The sequence below is a fragment of the Thunnus maccoyii genome, chromosome 3 (genome assembly GCF_910596095.1).
Source record: "Thunnus maccoyii chromosome 3, fThuMac1.1, whole genome shotgun sequence".
Classification (NCBI taxonomy): domain Eukaryota; kingdom Metazoa; phylum Chordata; class Actinopteri; order Scombriformes; family Scombridae; genus Thunnus; species Thunnus maccoyii.
Window position 1 is genome coordinate 9,833,640 of NC_056535.1, and position 21,640 is coordinate 9,855,279.

The window sequence follows — 21,640 nt, forward strand, 5'->3', positions numbered from 1 at the left end:
ACCATGACTGAACAGTGTTAAGACCAAGATCTTTGCTATTGTCATCCAGTTTTAGCCCACTTGGCCTGCTTTTTCTCTGTGTATATCCATAATTAAAGTTCGTAATTCTCTCTGACAATGAACTCAGAGAGGATATGGAGTTCTTAATTAAGTACTAAAACACAAGCTTTAACTCATACTGCACCACTCCCTCCAGTAGATTATGTACTATATCTACTGCATAGTTGTCTCAAGTATGGAACAGCTGGAGAGAATTGAGCAGCCAGGTTCTTTTGACACCAAATGTTGAGGTCAAAGCAGGATTTTGTTGAATGGCACCACAGTGTTCTAAATGAACATGAATGGTCTGTTGAACGTAGAGTTAAAACAGGATGATCACTGAACTTCACTGATTGCAACTCTGTCTTATCTGTTAAACAGAATCGACAACAATAATTTGCACTAAATGATTCAACAAGACCAAAGGGCCATGTAAAGCTAAGTTGTCACTAGTAACCTGAAAAACCAAACCCTTCACAGGCGTGACTGAAAAGGGCACCTGCATTCCATCAGTCTCTATAATCTTTAGATCATCAACAAGTGGCTTTAGAATAGGATCAAACCCATATTTCTTTAAGTCCTCTGAGTGAAAGAGGGCTACAAGATGAATGTTCATCAACACAGCTTTGGTGGCAAATTTCTCAAAATAAAATAAATGCAGCCAAGTTTGTGCATTTCCTTTTTTGAGCCTAATGGATTAATAGTTTCAAATTCATCATAGTAGAACTGGATCTGAAGAGCATGTTCTTGCTGTGAGAATAAACTGTGATTCCTGAAGTAGAAGCCATAATTTATATCTCTGCAAAAACCCTCCAGGTGTGGTTTGGCTTTTTGGAAACTGTTACAGAATTCACTGTTCCTAAACATAGATGAAAGAGACCCCATGATGGGTACATACATGAACTTATCATTGGCAGGAACTTGCCCATATGTGCCTGTTGTATTATCTCTGCTTATATCAAAATGCACACCAAGAATATGCTCTACAGGTTCAACCATTTTCCATTTTCCCATGTTAAGACATGAGAATGAATTTTCAAGCTGATCAAAACAATCCTCAACTTTCTCTAAGGTTTCTCTAGATGCATCAGGTGACAAACATTCAACAACAACTTCTTTTGCGTGAGCAAGATGTCATTAACTAGTTCCTCCATTGAACCAACTAAACATTGTACAGTACTTTCAGGAATTCCTAAGACTTGCACTTGAGCAATAACAGAGCTGAACATGTCTAGTGTTTTCCTTTTTTCAATTTGAGTGTTTGTAGTGAGAGTCATAGGAGGATCTACATTTACTGGCTGGGAAACAGAAGCTCCAGGCTCAAACTCAAAATTGCAGATCTGAAATAACACAGTCTCTATGTGCTCGAGATAAGTGCCACTTGTAACCAGAGTAAATTCAGGCTCATCACGGTTAAAATGCAAAGACCTTCTTTGGGTACAAACCATGCTGAACGTTCAAATGTCTAGATAATGCCAAACAACTTGTGGTGTACCTTGCAAATGTAATGTGAACATATTTCCAGTCAAAGATGTGTTCCTCTTCAAACTGCATTGTGAAAAATTCCTGCTCTGATTTCCTTGACCCAAGGCACTGCCAACATCAATATCATACACAGTGGTCTGGATGAACGTGTAGAAGTTGCCCAGCGCCTCATCATAGGACACAGCAAAAGCGAAATGTGCCTTGAACAGCTCGTCAAAGGCAGCAAATCTGGCCTGCGTTGTACAGGGAATGACCTTTTGGTCCAGGATGACGTAGAAATTCTGGATGCTGTTGTTTCTTTCTCTTACACACAGGATAAAGGGCTGAGCAGGGCCAGTTTCCTTTAAGGAAAGTCTCTATGCTTCTCCCCACCTGAGAAAGAGAGCGAATGAATCACAAAATTTGGAATTTGGTGTTGAGTGCCAGCACTGCTGCCAAGAATTAAGAGAAAATATTCCATTGTTTGACTCCAAGTGCACAATATTTTTTGTTTCATGAGCACAATTAATTTTAATGAAAACAAAGCTGCTCCTTTGTTGAAACACCAAGCCTGTCTGGAAAAAAAAAAATCTGCATCACGTCAGGCCTTCTTGCCATCTCAAAATCAATATTGGCCCTTCAAAACCCTTTATTGGTTGATATCTAAAGTGAAATATAATTTAATATAATTCTAAGAACATACCCTCATGAACTTTGTCAGGCAGTTAGCAGCATCCAGTGTGCTAATCTTTGAAGACTTCTTGCCCTTGGATGTCGGAGGTAACAGGTGAGGAAGCAAAAGGATGGCAGCCAGCTCACAGTCCCTAGAGAATGAGAATTAAAGTCTGTGTAATGGAAAACAAGAGATTTCTTTTCAAACACATTATACATGATAGAAAATAATTTCTGAAAACGTGAAAAGACTGTGAACTGTGTAGTACTGAATTGAGGAGTTAGAGCGTTAAACTGTTTTTCACCATTTCTGTGTTCAGGATTTTTGAGCAGGCCTGAAATGGTGGCTCTATGACGTAGAGGGGTGACTAGCATATGATGATGGTTGTGGGTCTTTTTGTAAGGAATTTACCAGATACTTCCACACCAAAGAGCATTATGAAGTCTTTATCAATCTGAAACACAAAACATAACATTGGAAAAAAACAAAACACAATGGAGAGCAGACAAATAGAGCAACCACAAAGCTGTCAACAATTCATTTTATGGCTTACCAAGCCTGATGTATCCAGGAATCTTGGAAAAAAGTCTAGGACAGTGGAGGCTGTGGCTGGGTCTTGAACCACCTTTTGACTGTGTTGAAATGTTGCCTTCATTTTGTCTTTAACAAGGGTCATGTCAGTTGATTGCCTTATCACCAACATAAAGGTGGGTTTGTTCTGCTTTACTGAAAACACGGTGGAAGGCAGTGACAGCCCTCCAGAGATTTTTCAGCTTTCTAAGAGGACTACTTCACTAATTCAAGGCCAATTCATGCTCTCTACATTCCACATCCACAGACAGCTGTGGTCTTGCGGATGTGTACGTGGTTCCATTCATACTTTTTTTAGAGGTCCGCGGACACAGACATGTCCCACATGTGTACAGATAAAATATTTTCATATACAAATACAATTCAGTTCACACTTATTGATATTACATAGGCTAATATCAACCTAAAACTTCAAATTTGATCAACTTAAAGTTACAGCTGCAGTAAGAAAAATGGTGACCACAGATTCTGGAGGGTGCTTCTTCACCGAAAGTGAAGGTGTGGTCAATTTAACACTTGAGTGTGAGAATTTTCAAAACAACAAAAGTCCACAACAACACTTTATGTAAATTTAAATAGTTTGCTGTGTTTGCTTTTTAGATAAACTGCTTTTCCACCATAGCATTTGTTTTGACTCTTTTATATGCACAAAGTTTAGTTTCTAGAAGGGAAAAAAGCACTATAATGTGTTTAGGCTTCAGTTACTCTGAAGCAAGGGTCCTTTGGAGTCTCCAAATGGCCTTATTTTGGAAAACACCTAAATATACCCTTAGAGAAACTTGTAAAATATTAATTTTCTGCGGTATTGTTATCAAATTTGAACTTAAACTAAGAATAAATGCTGTGGTCCCATCGTGTTTTCCAGCTATAGGTCATCTGCAGTGTGCTCAGATTTCTATTACTCAATGCCAGTAGCACTTACACTGATTATGACTGCTGGGAAAAAAACCTCAGTGTGTTGCATTCTCTCACAGCTTGGAAGAGGCCCCTTGGTACATATGTTCACATGTATTCTTAGAAAACTGTTACATTGTGTTGTTGGAATGGTGAAAATTGCAGGTATGCCATTTATTGTGAGGGGAGGGAATGTTGGTCAAGACATCACTGGAGAAACTTCTATAAACATGTTCAGCCATTCCTGTCAAATTAGCAATTAGTGTGCCTTCAAGATATGTCTTAAAAGTTCTCTCATATCAACACTGTGAATATGCAGAGCATAGTTTGATTGGATATTATTACAGTGAAATCAGGCTTTAGACCAAAGTTAACCTGAAACAAAAAATAGAACTTAAGTCAGTATCCTGTATTTTTCATAATCATTTCTCACCATCTTACTCGTTTATCCCATATTTTAAGTTAAACCTTAATAATATTTGAAAAGACCATATTCTGCTATGGTTAAACAAGCCTCAGGTGGCATTTATGATTTTATTTTTCTTTGTTTTAATTGTAGCAGTTGACCATGGCTACATCTATGCGATATATTTCTCTATGGCCTGGCTTTGTTTATCCATTAGTGGCATGCACTTCACTAAAGGTGAGTGGAAGGCCCACACATTTAGACATGCAAATGGTGGGGAGGTGACAAAAAAGAGGTTCGGGCAATGATTTGCCTTGCAAAGCACACCCATCTGCCCTTTCGATGGCTCATTGGCTCCCAAGATCAGGTGCAATCTGAACTGGAATCATTTGGATAATTGACCTTCTGTGTGCATACATTAGAATAAATTAATTTTGATTGGCCGTGCAGCATTAGGAACAAAGTGGGAAATGTTGGCTCTTTTATATTCAGCTGCTGGTTTGTTGTACCCAGTCTCTGAGGTGATTATGTATGCCATTCCCCAACTATTATGCATTTCTTCAATTTAATAAAATAATTCTTGCTCTGAGCAGGGTAGAGCTCAGCACAGCAAGACATTGAACAATACTCAACTTTTTAGGTAATGCTTCAGTCTGACTGAAGAAGTATCTACACAAATCTGTGTGGGTGCACACAAATGGAAATTTGTATGCAGATTTCAGGTGCGTGGGTGGGTTTTTGTATATAAACCTATGTGTCTGTTCCCATGTAAATATGCTGAAGCAGGGTATCCGTGCCTGCCTCATGTGTCCTCCTTAGTTTTTCCAATCTCCATAAATGACCTTGCTGTTGCAGTGAAAGTGCTCATACTGTGCGTGTGTGCACCAGGCCCATGTGGCCCTGTATGTCTCATTGCTGCCTGATGGACAGCCATTAACCCTTGGTGACAGGGTTGAGGAATATTTATGTCTGCCTGTCAGTGGTGACACGACACCCTCTGGGGATGAATAATATGCCTGCCCTACACTGGCTCCAATTGTTGAGTCCAATTCAGAGCAAAGTGGTTTGTGTGTGCGTGTTGGTGTGTGTGCCTGCTGATAGGTTTACAGTGTGTGTGTTGGTGCATGTACAATAAGTGTGTGTGGGTTCAGGCCAGGGGCATTCTGATACCCTGAGGTGAGCAGCAGGAGACAAGTTCTACATCCCTCACTGACATCTGACAAACCAACCGCTCACCGCAGGTCTGTCTCTCTCCTCCTCAGTCTGTGTCACGCTTGGCATTTCTCTATTACTTTGTGTCTGTCTAAATAATGTTGTATATATTTAAGTGACTTCAATTATGTTTAAATTATAACACACCCTACATTTTATTCAGAATAAGATTATGCCAATACATAAAAATTGTCATATAAAGTTGATGTTTTGGGCTGATGGCCTGACACTTGGAGCCTGGTTTATTTTCAGTTTGTACAGTCAGACAGTCCCCTTCTGGAAAGCATTCATGGTGTTGCACTTTGTTGTTCACATGAAAAGTGACAGAAAGGGTTATTTGAAGAGTGAATAAAGAGAGCTAGAGAGAGAAATTCAAACCCTGGCTCCTTTCTCACTTCCGCACTGCTGGCCAATAACAGCATGAAGTGTGTGTGAATGTCAGATTGTCTGTTTCAGAATGTTATAGAAATGGTTGGACACAGACCCTCCTATCCCACATCAGAAAGGTGTGGAGGGAGGGGGTTTCCTAAGCTATTCGACTATCCGACAAGTAAATTAGAGCATTTTTAGCTTCGGCAATTTGACGCATTTCCAATTGAAACTGAATATGTGGGAGGAATTTAGTTATGAAAGGGATTTAAATCAAATCCAGCAGATGTAATTGGACCTTTCAAATGTGGGCGTGGCTTTGCAAATACACGTCAACAAGATAGATGTAGAGAGATACAGAGCTGCAGAGAATTGTTTCCCTCCACACACACACCTCCCTCACCTACATTGTTAGATTGGGAGGAGGATGAGGGTGAAATTAATATATTAGACCTCAACCACATATTTGGAAGTGTTGCTTGGCTATCTACCAACAATCTAACAGTCAAGTGTGGTTTTTATATGATGGGTGAGGTTAAGCTAGGCACCCCGAATCACATTTGATTGAATGCATTTATGTAATTGCCCCGTGTCAAGACGAGTGAGTCATCAAAAACACTTTTACGATTTACAAGTAAAGAAAATAGAGGTATTTTGATATAAAAATACTCAAAAATGGTGGACATGCCCATTTTTAGCATGTAACAAGATAAATGGATGATAAACACAAGGACACAGGATTAAAAATGTTTAAGGTTTCATATGATGGTACATTTCTACCATACCTGTACTGTTTACACAGCCCACCCTAAATGGACCAGGTAGGTAACGGAGTGAGTGTGGATTTCTTCAGAACTTTACTTATGGTGCTCTGGAAATTCATCCATGCGACTCCCAACACTTCCAATTGGTTTAAAGTTGTTAGTTGGACATAGAGTGTGGACATGAGCAGCAAGAAGCACATTCACAAATATGCTCAGTACCTGTTTCATCTGAACTTCTCACTGCTGCCCAAGTCTTTAAATAGGTCCTTCAAACCCTTCAACCACAAGGTGATCCTCCTACTGTACCTCCAAGCCAACACCATGAACACACTGCCTCTATCTCCAGGATAAAGGGAGAAGTGACGTGCGACAAAGTATTTTTTTTTTTTAGGGTTGACTGTCAAAGTCACTTTCTAGGCTGTCAGATAGGGGTGGGCGATATAGCAAAAATATCACAATTTTTTTTCATGCAGGATCACGATCCATGATATTATCACGATTCTTTTTCATTTTGGTTTTTAAGACTATTTTGCAAGTTACAGAACAGTACTCAAGATTCAAAATTCAAAAAACTTTATTGTCTATCACATAATGATAAAAATTTGTCTTTGGTTAGGGGCTCACAAACAACATACACCCATGAAAGACTCACATAAAATTACATTAAAACACAAACATTTCCATAAATAAATAAGAGTAGGTATGCAAAGCTGCATTAAAAAGTAGTGACAGTCTATTTTGCCTTGTTTAAAATGGATATTGCCGTGTGAAACCAAACTTATTTCATAGCTGATGTTGTGTAGAAGCATTGGTTTGTCATTTCGGATAATTAGCAGGAAGTGCATCGTTAAAAAAAAAAAGGCACCAACACAGTACACCAGAGCTGACATCACCCTAGCTTGCAGCATGACAGAAGTTGGTGCTATCAGTTAGCAGGCAAGCTAACTGCTAAACAGTGGCATTAACCTTGCAGCCCAGCTGCATTGTAGCACAATACTAACGATCTCTCTGTTAAGGCGGATCATGGAGACATTTTAATTGTTCACAATCTTATATCGTCATATCGCACATCCCTACTGTCAGGCACTACAAGTGGATTAAAAAGCACAAACACACACACACACACTGAATAACACTGAGACAAATCTTACGTTCTTCATGTAATATATATTATTAGTAGAATGGAAATATTACAGTAAAAGCAAATACAGTATGAATTTTTCATAATTTTCACAACTTTATTTTAACAAAGTATTGTAATAAAATCTTATAGTTGAAACTAAAAGGCAGCAATACAGGCAAGATGAAGCACATTGCCAAACACATCTTCACAAACATTCAGTTTAGCCTGAGGCAACAGACGATTGGTCTAGAATTCAAACTGTGTCAAGATGAAAGCTGTTTTTTTTAAATATGTGAATCATAATAATGTAAATGATGAGTGCATGTCTGCACAGCATGTTGTAGGAAATTTGTTCACAGAGATTGCACTTTTTTTGAACTTCTTGTCGTGTCATTGTATTTGATTAGTTGTTCGACTCTCACTGCAATGTGGCCTTTAACACTGGTTGAGGAAGATCAAAAACGCCACACTGATATACAGTACATAAAAAATGTGATGGTGGGACTGATGCATGAACTCTTTGAAGGTATATGGAATGGGTAGAGAATTTCAAACAACAATACTGTGACAGTTTTGATTTCTTATCTCTAAGAACAAGAGCAAAGCTACAATGTCTACATGATTATGATGGTGGAAGGAAGAGAATGTCACCTGGACAAATCTTGGTTTCTGTTGATGTGTTGGCAGGTATAACGGTGTGTAAAGTGGTGCTAAGGTGCTAGTGTTCTGATATGAGGAATGCTTACGCACCCTTTCGTTTAAACACAACTGCATAGTTAAACATTGAATCGGCACAAGTAAATCCTTTAATGGTCAACATAAACCCTTTCTCAATATGACTGGGAAGATAATGATCCATGTTGTAAATCACAGATTGCCTCAGCATTCAAGATCTCAAGTGACTTTTCTATTGGCATTTTTCCCAACAGTTGGGAATACCCATGCTGAGCCATGCATCCGGTGAGCAACTGCAATCAGAGGTTGTGATGCGCTCACAGCTTGAGTTTTCCCTACAACAGGATGCAACAGTAAAAGGTGTTGTTTACCTTGATGATGTGTTGGAGGGTTGCTGGTTCACACAAACTGCAGAAATTGCCTGCTGCCTGCAGCTCTTCATCTAACCTGTTCACTGTAGCTGTTTTCTATTTTACTACACAATAAACACCTCCCTGTGGTTCTGTTACTTAACAGCAAGGGTGCTATCTGATAGATGAAAATAAGTACAGGAACATTGGAATGGAACAACACTGCAAAAGTCATTAGTTACACAGGATCAACAAAAATACTGTAATCTAAACAAAAATAGACTTGTAAAAATGGTGCTTTCTCTCTTGCCACCTACACCCATATTGAGCCAATCAGTTTAATATAAGACATGTTGTAGTTAAGGGAGGAGACTATCATGGTTTGACTTTTATTCCAAGCATGGAAAAAAATCGCAGGTCAGTACAGTTGTTCCCTGTGTTGAGGTTGTAGTCAAAAAAAATTGTTACAGTTTGACATGCCACCACATGACTAGAGCATGCAACACTGGGTCTGTGGAAAAGGTCCTTATTTTGGGCTTTTCAGTCCCCACATATCAATCTACTAGAGTGTTTTTAGAATGAAATGGAAAAGGATGTTTGTCGCATCAGTTTTCTGTCACAGACTTATGCAGAGAATCATCTACAATCATCTCTCCTTGGCTAGAGTATTGCAATGCGATCCACACTGGTCTCCATAAAGTGGGAACAGACTTTTGTTTTTTGAATCCTATAAAGACTGGTAAACTCACACATAACAACTTCTTTCAACCAATATTCACAAATTTTATAGTATTACCATTCAGAAAGAAGCACATATTCAACAACAGAATACATACAGTGGTTAACAGACTGCAAGTAGACTATGATTAGAGTTGTATCAATAGACAACCCCCAAATACCACAAGAACAAAAATCTGTGCATGACTGCACCAAAAACAGAAATGAAGGTCCATCCAGAAACAAAGGAAAAGGAAAAAGAGCAAACATATGGGTGAAATAAAGGGGAAAAGAGCTGAAACCTGGGCAAACTAGATTCTAAAATATTGCTCTCAGTCAAAACACACTATGCTATTTTTGTGTTTGCTTGCCCGTTAAGTCTTATTTGTGAGGCTCACACCTGTCAAACATGTTTAAAATAACCGTAATGGGAATGCCTGGCAGTGACTGGATCAGAAGGCAAACTATTACAATCATTAAACACCACATGCTGTATGATTTTATCTCCTGACTGTCAACACCAACTGGCCCAGACTGGAACTAACTCGATCCAACTTGGTCTGATCCATCAATACACCCAAATCATTATGTTATTGGCCCAACAATTGTGATGTGTTTACCCTTAAAAACTACAGCTTCTCACACTGATATTGACTTTTTTAATTGGTATTTTTTCACTGAACCCACTTATTGAACTTATTTTATTGGACATCTGATATTGGACATAACAACTAAGCTCTCAACCTATTACAATCCTTATTCCTTAGTCCTTATTATTGTTGGATTATGTTATATGGATGTATATGCTATTTCTTGGTTGTTTGAATGTTTGTGTGTTTTTCTTTTCCTACAACCTGTTAAAATTCCCTTAAATTTTTGGAATTGCCATTTTCCCATGAACAGCTTCCTTAGGTTAGGGTTAGCCTACAACCGTTCAGTGGGGTTGTCTTCATAGATAAATTGGACTTGGTAGGGAACTGTGAGTTTTTCAGACTGGAAAGTCCATTGTGTCATTGTATGTGATAGTGGGCAATACAAATAAACTTGACTAATACATAACCCCACTGTGCAATGACAGATGGAAGAGCAGTGCAAAAGTACAGCCTTATTTCTGTGACAGAGGAAAGGGGCAGAATGGTTGGTTACACACAGCCGCAAGGCAGCCGTCACGGCCCATGACCCCACTGCTCACTCACAAGAGATGGCAAACCTTAAGACAGTAATGGCCATCTCCAGGATCCATTCTCCTGTCACGTGGGTTCCGACAGATCTCACCTTTCCTCATTTTCCCTCCACTTCTCCTCATCCACCCATACCTTTGTACAAACCTCTTTAGGCTGGAAGCAAAGCCATTCCTGCCTTGATTGGATTCTATTCTTTGGTCTGCAGCGAAAAATGGAGTAAGAGGGGGCTGGAGGTGGGAGGTGGCTGAGTGCTCATAAAGCACTCTTGGCTAGGGCAGATGTGAGAAGACTCCAGGATGTGGATAAATGTGAGCGAGGCACAGATGCAGAGCAGGGTTCAGGCTGTAAAATGGTATTGCTCACCTTTCAGAATATATATATATATATATATATATATACTGCTTCTTCTGCTTTTTGAAAAGAATCACTTGGGCAAGCAGTGTAATTTGTAATTTTTCTGAAAAGGGAATTGAGATAACTTACCCAAAACAAATGTGGACTGTTATAGAATTGCATTTCAAAAGAGCTGGATTACATATTTCATTACATGAAATCAGTCTTGTTAGTACATGTATCAAGCCTAACAAAAAAGGGCAAAAACTAACATAATGGTATGTAGGTGGTGGTCTGAGTTTAGAGATACTTCTCATCTGTCCTCCAGATGAAACCTTGTCTCCACCAGGCATTGATCAGTAGGGATGCAGCAATTAACTGATTTCACTATTAACCAAGCTTTAAAATGTCACGGTTTTGTAACTGTAAAGGCTCAGGTACACTGTTTCTCTTCTCACTCTCAAAAAAGGGACAATATGGTACATTACTTCTCTATGAACAACGGTTGTACAGTGAGGAAAAATTAAAGAAATATAGACAATTGCCTCAGAGATGCATAAGAAATGTTGTCAATTTTTTTCTTTCTTTTTTACTAAAACTGCAAAAAAACAAACAAACAAAAAACAATAATAGACAGGATTTTCTCATCCCTCATGTAAAATTAGATTAATTATTTAAAATAGATTATTAAAAATGAATTTAAAAAATTATGCATGGATGACAGTTAATACTAACACTTTAGTTTATTGCCCACATTAGGAATATTTTCCCCTACAGGATCAATAAAGTTAATCTAAGTCTTCTTAATCTTAATCAATGTCCAATCGAAGTTCATCTTGGCATGAATTATTTATTTTCATTTTTCTTTTTCACTTTTAGCCTAAGACCACCCTAACCCTGCTGCAGTTCAACCCACTGTTGCAAAATCCTTGGTAAAGTGTGTGTCTTATGTTCCCTCTTCAAAACGAGCCCAAGATTTGAATAATACTGTGGCAATTTCAGATTGTGGAAAAAGCTGGATTTCTTCATCTAATGGAAAGGACAGTGCCACAATACAAAGTTCCAACAAGAACCTACCTCTCCACCAACAAAATCCTAAGCCTGTTCAAGGAGGTACGAGCGAGTGTGGAGGAACTGGCTGAGTGTGTATTCTTTGGTGCAACTACAGACCTGTGGACCAGCACTGGTGGTGGAGGAGAACCCTTTATGAGCTTTACAGTTCACTATCTCTCCTCTGATTGGCAACTTAAGTCTCACTGTATTTTCCAGAAGACCACATGGCAGAGCATATCACTGAAATGACGGAAAACATGCTCCAGGACTGGAAGATAAAGAGAGTCTGTCTGGAATTACAACAGACAATGTCAGTAACATGAAGAAAGCCTTTGAAAATTTCCCTTCTGTTTGATTTTCTTGTTTTGGTCACAATTAAAATCTGGCAATTTCCAAAGACCTCAAGATGCCAAGGGTGGAATCCACTACCAGAACATCCCGACATTTGATGCAAGGGTTTTCTCAAACAGTGAGATACTTCAAGATCAAAAGGAAGATAGCATTCTCACTAAACAAATGAAACGGATAATGAGAGAAGACTTGCTACTGCAGCTAAGACATACAGAGGATATGAAGAATGTGCTGAATATATCCAGTTTTGTGAATCCCAAGTTTAAGGGAAGCTTTGCTGAGAATCTGGATGGCACAGTCAAGGCATTCAGTGATGAAGCAGTGGCACTTACAACTCAACCTCCACACACAGAACAGCTTCCAGCAGCAAAAGGGAGGAGAAGAGCCTGTCTGGATTGTTACAGCAAATCACCACTGTAAGGAAGAACAGGTCAGCAGCAACAGGAAGTGCAATGCCATCAAGGTAAAAAAAAAAAAAAACTTGATTCTGAGGTGAAACTGTACTTGTCCTTTCCTGCAATCAGTGCTGATGTTGACTCATTGGTTTGGTGAAAGGCACATGTGGAAGAAATGCCAATGCTTTCAAAAGTGACTAGAAAGAACCTGTGTATCCCAGCTACAAGCGTGCCTTCGGAAAGGATGTTAAGTACATGTGGACATATCCTGTCTCCTCAGCGGTCAAGACTGAGCACTGGAAATATGAACATGCTCACATTTCTGCAATATAATATGATCTGAAAGGACTAATAATTGTGTAATTTGTGAAAAGAGCCCTGATGCAGACAGAGGTCCTGCAGCCTTTGACTCCTTGTTTTGTTCAGAATGGAAATACTTAGTTAACATAGCTTATATTTAATTCCAACGATATATACACTTTGTTCCTTTTTATTTATTTTCACTGTTATTCTCTTTGATTGTTAGCCTACTGTATTATTTATGTTTCAGAAGGCAGCAATTGTTAAAAACAAAAGCCAACCAGATCATTTTTTCCACCATGTTTTACAAGTTCTCTACTCAGGTCCAAAAGAAATGTAGAAAAAATACACAAACTGAAAATACTAAACAATGTTGTTGATCAAAAGAGCCCTGGTGCAGACAGGTGCTGCAGCCTTTGACTCCATTTATTTTGTTCAAAAGGGAAATACTGGCATGGATGTTTACAGAGGTAGCTTATATTTCATTCCAAAGAGTTATATAGACTTTTTGTTTATTTTTATTTATTATTTTGTACTGTATTATTTGGTTACTGTATTATTTCTGTTTTGAAAGGCAGCAAAAGTTAAAATCAAAAGCCTGGCAGCCAGGTAGCCACCTGCCTGCTGCGCTAGTTTTTTACCGTCAAGTGAAACTTCAGATGCCACTGTCTGTCAAGAGGTGTCTCCGCTTGTGACATGGCCAATCTTTGACATAATGCTCAGTCTGTCTCTCTGCAGTCCCAAGAAGGGGCTGTCATGCTTCAGCAGGCCGGATAATTATTTCCCTCTTATCCCTCCTTGCCAGGGCCAATCCTAGCCTTCAATAGAAGCCAGGGACCGCACCACTTCCCATCACCTCTCTCCGTCTCTTTTCTTCTCCATCTCTCCTCTTCCATCTGTTTCACTTCGCCTCACACTCTGACTTCAAGACCCTCTTTTCCATCAGTCTGTCTTTGTGTCTTTCTCTCTCTCTTGTTCTGTATCCTCTCTAAGAATAGATTTGCACAGGCAAAATAGCTCCTCACTTTGACAGGATTGATGCTTGAAAGTAGTAAATGTTCCATAAAAGATTGCCATATGCACATCTTCATTACATGGCTTGCATTACTCATTTGATGCTCCCTACATGTATGAAAAAGAACACACGGAATCTTGCTTTTTTCAACCACACAATTCTGCTGTGATCTGAAGCACAATTACACAGCGTGAGCAATTTCAAGGAATTCAATGATTCCAAGAAACTGTCTGAATGCTCCGTTGTGACAAGAGTGTATGTTTACTTTTATCTTTTGTAACAAGGCAGAATATTTCATATTTTTGTAGAATATGTAGACATGGTCTTATTTTTCATTTTGTCATTTATTTTCAAACATGTACAAGCAATACTCTGCGGTGGTAATAAGTGTTTACTGGTATGGAGGAAAATGTCTGTTGTGAAATGTCTGAATTCCATTCATCCATTCCATCCATTTATCGTCAGCCTGGATATGTAGTTCTCATGTTCTCATCACCTAAACTAACTAAGCTACAACTTTCTGGTTTGGATGCAACATTAGAAACTGGCAACAAGTGCACATAAAAGACATGTTTAAAAAAATCCTATACAACACATTGATCATACGAGGCAATTAACTCCCATTTTACTTCAAACACAATAATCGTTCCTCACCAAAAGCAGTCTCGTCATTCCAAGATGTGTGATTATAGCCAGCAGGCCCGCCTTGATTTGGAAATTGTGCATGTTGACCTGTGGCCCCAGGGCAGAGCATGGGGCCCCCAGCAGATCGAAAACAAATAAACAAGGCCTGCCAGAGCGGGCTGTGACAGTACAGGCTGTCTGCAGTAGATAAGACAGAACAATAGCCCTTAATAGGCCACAGAGAGACACACACCCATCTCCAGCCCTGCCTTTTTCTACTCCTATCTGCTTGCTGGTAACAAAGGAAAACAAGATGCTTTCCCTTTTCTTTCTTCCCTGCAGAGAGATTAGCAGCGCTTAACAGGGGTATGGGCATGAAAATGTGTATTTGAGTGATAATTCAGCAATGCTCGCACAACTCGTGACAAGGAGCCTGGTAGAATGAGAAGGAGTACAATGCTTTTACTTCCCTATGGGTTGAAACTTGGAGGAGAAAAGTACATCATATTTGTCAGCTATTTATTAGTCTATGGAAAGAATATGAAGACTTTTTGAACATGTAATGTTGCTTTCCAGTGTTTTTCCAGTGTATTTCATATCCATACAGATGACCATCGATGTATAACTTGATAGTTTTTTGGGGTTTTTTGTTTGTTTGAGACCCTCCAGTGTCCATAACACAGTAACCACACATACATATAATATAATATGTCAAACATGGATCAAAGACAAATTTCATGCTAACACACAGACAGGAATACAATATTAGACTACCTGAGCATGTCAAATTGTCGGGGTTACATTTCTTTCTTGTCCTAAATGCAGTTAGTGGCGTTTAAAACAGCAGGCAGAAAAGCCTGTTTCTCCTGTGAAGCCACTTTTTTGACTTTGACACAAAAAAGCCTTGGCAGGGTATCGGAGTGCCGGCAGCAGTGATCCTATTTTGTTAAATTTGAATCATTTCACCAGCACCAGGTAGAAGGCAGCGGCTCATACCGTAACACTGCCTGAAAGAAGACACAAAGATCCCCCTAAAAAGAGCGAGCTGGCACATTATACCTGATGCCTTTATGCTGAGCTCTGATGAAAGAAATCCACCCTGCTGCCAAGTTAGCTCACCTGAAATGAATGCCTTTAAGGAAAGAGGCTGTACTTGGTTCAGTGACAGGAGGTAAAACGCTACAGAGTGTGATGTTGGAGATTTTAGAAGGATTGGAGTATGCAATGCTATTTCACACCTAAAGGTAGGATTTCTGAGACGCCGGGAGCCTGATTGGGGCAGAGCAGAGCTTTTGATTGGAGAGGGCATCAAACCAAGGAGATTGACCCTAAATTTGGCTCCTGTTATTTTGGCCAGTTCATCTTTGTTGCATTATAACCCCATTTGGACCTTTAACTTGCTAAGAGAAAGCAATATCTTTTGTATCTAATAAGCAATGTGCAATTTTTGAACTGAATGAGCCTTTCCAGGAGAGAACATGATTAGAGAGATGAATAAGATGCACTTGTTTTCCTTTTCTGCTCCTTCAATTCGACCTTCTATTTCTCTGCATATTTTCAATCTAAGGCTGCGTTCCCTCTGGTCACACAGTATTTAACCACAATATCCCCCTTCAAATGACAGTGAGGGGGTTGTGTGTGGCTCTGGATCTGTAAGCGTTACTCGGAATGGGCAGCTGTGGTAGAAGTACTCAAACCTTTGCTTACTTTCATTTGTCAGTTTGTAGAGGGAAAATAACATCCTTTTGGTTGTATACTTGTGTGTACTTGCATGTAAACCAAAACCAGAGAAATTACAAGAAAACACAAACTTCCAGCAAAGTGTGGCTCAGTCCTCGCCACATCCATATTTCTATAAACTGCATTTACTTCTGTGCCAAGCAACATAAATCATGTCTTATGTATCATTAATATACATGGGTGTCAATAGGAGACGCATGAATGGAAGAAATATGGTTCTTCCCAATAGAGACAGCGTTGAAAAATGGGCTGCAGATATGAGTAGAATAGAGTCTTCTCTGGTGAGGCTGCAAAAGGCATCTAAATCTCTGCTGCCCCCCAGTGGGGACCAGATAATGCTCTTTGTATGTGTGTGTGTGTGTGTGTGTGTGTGTATGTTTGTTGGTGTTTGTGAGGTCCTTAGTCAAACCCTATAACGTGATATAGTATGTGAAGTTTCACCCACCCATGCCCTGTGTTGTATAATGTGTGGACGTCTCCTTTATGTAAGTGCTATCCTGTGTTGCCATGGCTCAGTGCCTACTGTGAAACATGAATAACGCTTATGAAAATCTATATTGCAATACTACATTCACTCCTTAACCCCAATCATTGCTTATCAGAATATTTGCTTCACAGGATCCTTGTTTAAATCTCTGCACATGTAGTTCACAGAAATTTAAATCTTTCATATCATTGGTGGTCAGGCTAAAAGCTATACAGTGCATACACAGACTCAAGCCTAGGGATGTAGTCAATAATATTTAATAATTGGACACACTTTCTCATTCAAGTGAATGGGAAGGTGTGTCCAAATGTTTGACTGGAGCTGTACATCTGTAGCTGTGATCACCTACGTTCATGCCTGCTGGGTTTGTCAGTCAACACGTTTGTGCTGTGCAGTGTCCCATCAACGCTAGTAGTGTAGCATCAGTCCTAGGTAGAATGATAGCTGTTTTACAATAAGAGAACCAGAATATGATTGTAAAAGTTACACATTGCTAAATAAATTTACATTTACATTTTGTCATTTGACAGACGCTTTTATCCAAAGTGACTTACAAGAGAGGCAAGACAATCAAGCATTAGAGGACAGTGACTCCGAAAAAGCCATGGTACAAATTCTCAAGTAACTGACCAGGCCAGGTGCAATGAGAAAGAGCATTAGCCAGAAGTTTTTTTGTTTGTTTGTTTTTTAAATAATTATTAAAGTAAGAAATAACTGGAAGTAGACAAGTGCATAAGAAATACCATAAACAACAAGAAAGTATTGCAATCAACAAAGCACTAAAAGGCTAAAGGGGCTAGAGTGTTGAGATGTTCACAGAAGAGTTTTCAGGCGTTTCTTGAATGCGCCAAGGGAGTCAGCAGAATGTATGGAGTTGAGTAGCTCATTCCACCATTGCAGAAACACAAACAAGAAGAGTCTGGATAGTGATTTCATACCAGGCAATGATGATATTACCAGACGTCGTTCATTTGCACACCAGAGCGGGAGGGAGGGGACGTACGACCTGATGAGTGACTCAATGTAGGAGAGTGCCATTCCATTGGTTATGATGCACATTATCATAATGATACAATGTTCGGCTGGAAGATGTTTGTTAAAATCACCTATGAAAACATTCCACTCAAGAGTTAAACTATTGCTGAATGAGCATGAAACATACAGTGTATTAAACTGCAAGCAGCATTAGCAGCAATACTTATGCTTAACGTTACATTAGTTGCCAGTTAACTGAGTCGTGAAATGAACCTAACCTTGGTTAAGATGATTGCAAAAGAAAAACGTACAAAATAGATGATAATTTGAAAAAACCCTACCTTTTTTTGGTAAGTGGTCATTGTATAAGTGAAATAATGAAATCTGGTGTGTCCTGCTATAGAAGAAAATTGACTGTCATTATTGGTCTCCACATCGCCCATTATTTTTAATATGTATTATCACTTATGCAATCTGCAAGGTCATGATTTCTGTATTATTTCCTCATTTGAACATCTGAGTCCAGTTCACTTGTGGGTTGAGGCTGCTGTTTGCCTTCCTTTTCCCCTTGTTTTTTGCATTCCTGGTCACATCCCTATGTGATACTTAATCAGCATGAAACAGTTCTCCATGTTGACCTAACAGCTTGCTCAAGTTCTTCGCATGGCGTCTGAGTCTTTATGCTCCAGCCTACATCTGTGTTTGTTTTGGAGCTCTCTCATGGTCTTGTGTCATTTGCTGCTGTTTATAAGGAGATGCTCATTTGGATAGCATGTAGAGGACAATGCCATGGCTGTCGCTCTGATAGCTATCCAAGTCCTTGATCTTCTCTCCCTGTAAACATCATTACCACACACTGAAAACATACACATTCACAACAGGCACGCACATGCACGCACACACCCACAAGCTGCTCATCCAAATCACCGCTAACAGATTAGCAGTGATTATAAACAAACATGGAGGATTAATCCTGTGTGCTCTCAGTCTACTTTTCCACTGAGCTAGCCAGGGTAATTACCAAGTGCTAGATTGTTAGTGTAATCGCACACACACACACAGACTTGCTGCTTTGCTTCGCTACTTAGTGATATCAGTTTCGTGCTCATTTTATGAGAAAGTTGAAGATATCTTTGGCTTGCAAAGAAACTGCAAGACGGCTTCTTTGCAAGTACATCTAGTCAGCATGTTGTAAAACTCACAGGTGTGTTCCTGTTGCTGCTGAGGAAAAGTGGGCCCCTTGACATTTTCAAATGGTAGCAAGTGAATTTGATTTACATGGTCATTATCAGGGTGGGAATTCACTTTTTGATCAGCAAACAACTTCATGTAGTTCATTCTGTTATATGAACCAGTCAGATTGTTACCAGACCCAAGTATGTAAAAGAGTTTTAAGAGATAAATATGATACATGGCACAGCTAGCAGTGTTTGAAAATCAGCCAGGTGTGCAGCTTCTGTTGTCACCATTTCCCATTAAAATATTGCTTTATTATTTCTCTCTAGGGTTGCTCTCTTTACCTGTTTCTGGCCTCTTCACTTCAATATATCTCTTTATTCTGGCTCCACTGTCACAGTGTTGTATAGCCTCAGGATAGGTAGCCTCTGAGTGCATGACCTAAACGAAGTTGGTGGTGAGGCTGCTCTTTTAACGTTTTCTCTATTAGTAAGATTTCAGTCTAGTTTTTTTCAGATGTGCTAAAGCATGTTTCCAACTATATTGGTCATATGTGAGTGTAACATTGCAAAGGATCTGCTAATGGTTTCATGTTTAATGCCTCAACCATTGCCAGCCAATGGCTGTTGGACATTACAAATGTACATCCATTGTACAATACCACTTGGATTTGCTCATAGGTGTTAAAACACAAAAATAAAATGATTATATGGTCCAGAACCATGTGCATTTCAGGACTCAGTGCTATTACAGCTCTGTCACTTTTCAATGCTACTACCCTGCTATCACATGCACGTGGTACATTTAGTTTTCTTTTCATTTACTGGTGTCTCCACCATTAGATTAAATCCTTTCTCTATCTCTTTCATCTCAGGTTGAGGCCATCCTGGTTAACATCTTTGGGGGGATCGTCAACTGTGCCATCATTGCCAACGGCATCACCAAGGCCTGTCGAGAGCTGGAGCTGAAGGTGCCTCTGGTGGTCAGGCTTGAAGGTGGGAAAAACGCACACACAGATCTAGGTTTGGCCTGCCTGACCCTCTTAGTAAGCTGGTCCCAACTGACACTCCACTCCCACTCGCACATTATATACTGCACATCATCCCCCTCAGAATCCCAGATCATTGATCTCAATCTAGCTTGTATTGAGAGCACTTGACCTCAATGAGGATTTCGTGATGTTGGATAATGACAGTGGCTTACAAAGCTACAATACACAACCAAGTTCACACCGCCAGCAGTTTTCACTCATCTTGATGAGCTGTTTAGCATACTGTACATTTTGAGGCTGAGCATCCGTCACGCCACCGTAGGCATCATGCAGGCAGACTGTGATTCAGCCAATCTCTAATTGAATTTTAAAAAGCCAGTTATTCACTGTGTCTTCAAACAGGAATTTTCCTAAACCTTTTTGCTATATTTTTACTGTGACCTACCTGCTCTGTGGCTGCTAGCCCAATATCCACAACCTAGATGGCTCCATTTACCTCAAATGGTGCATGCTACACAGGCAAACACAGGCTAATAATGACAAATAATACAGCTAGTTATACTAGCTCTATTATTTGTCATTATTAGCCTGTTCCACTTTTAACGTGATAATTAATTGTTAAAGAGCACAAATGTACCAGGATTTAAAGCACCTCTTCCTCACCTTATTTTAAACTTTGAAACCATTATATTATTGCTGCTCCAATCTCTAGAGCCTATCCATCTTCATTGTGGCCCAGTGTCCCAGTAAGAACAGCAGTGCATTTCTCATACATGTCACATTCTGCCGCACCCGTCATTAGTGGCAGCCAGAATAACAGTAGGGACGGCACTGATTGGCTCACCTTTCAACCTGTATATGCTAATGAAACTTGTTCAGTTGTGTGTGTCTGTGTCTGTGTCTGTGTGTGTGCATGCATGTGTGGAATGGCAGCAGTGACTCCCGGAGGCACGGGGCCAGTTGGTGGTTAGCTTAATTGTCAAGATCCTGCTGAGTGGTGTGTCCAGAGCAGCATTTTATACTGTATGTCCTCACATACTGTGCTAATATGTTTTGTAGGTCAGGGTGTGTCTGGTTTTTAATAATCCAGCTGTGTGCAGGGGTACTGTAGCGTATTGTGGACATGGCTGTTCAGAGCACAATAGAGTGTGGAAAGTTTAGTTGTCATGTTAATGTGGACAGTGGTCACCATCCCTCAACAATGTAAAAAAAATGTTTTCACTATTTTCCACTTAAACAAAAGCCAGTGTCACGTAGGTGTGTAATATTGGTGCATTTGCTCTCAAATAACCTAAACCGCAAGTGGAGCTATAACAATGACAGACGTGTGGCTTAAACCCAAATCCTACAAATTACCACTGTACACAAGTTAACAAGGAAACATTGTTGCCAGTTCAAATACTACATATGCATCTATGTAGTTTGTATCTGACGTCTGTCCTCATGTTGCTGATTTACACACAGCTAAATGTGCAGGACATTTAAATTTATATTTACCATGTAGCTGAAGGGCAGTAGTGGAAAGTAACTAAGTATGTTTACTGAAGCGCTGTACTTAAAGGTGCAGTGTGTAGAATTTAGTGGCATCTAGCAGAATGGACTTGGAGGAAATGGAATATAATATTCATTAGTATGTTGTAATTAGTGTATAATCACCTGAAAATAAGAATCGTTGTGTTTTAGTTACCTTAGAATGAGCCCTTTATATCTACATAGGAAGCAGGTCCTCTTCCACGGAG

The 21,640-nt window shown here is 39.6% G+C and overlaps 1 protein-coding gene across 1 annotated transcript in view; it reads left to right on the forward strand.

Moving 5' to 3' along the window:
* suclg2 (succinate-CoA ligase GDP-forming subunit beta) overlaps positions 1-21,640 on the forward strand; it is a 102,168-nt gene that overhangs the window by 72,988 nt on the left and 7,540 nt on the right. The window contains exon 10 of the mRNA XM_042406342.1: positions 19,785-19,905. Within this exon, the coding sequence (XP_042262276.1) occupies positions 19,785-19,905 (121 nt within the window). The remainder of the gene's footprint in view (positions 1-19,784; positions 19,906-21,640) is intronic.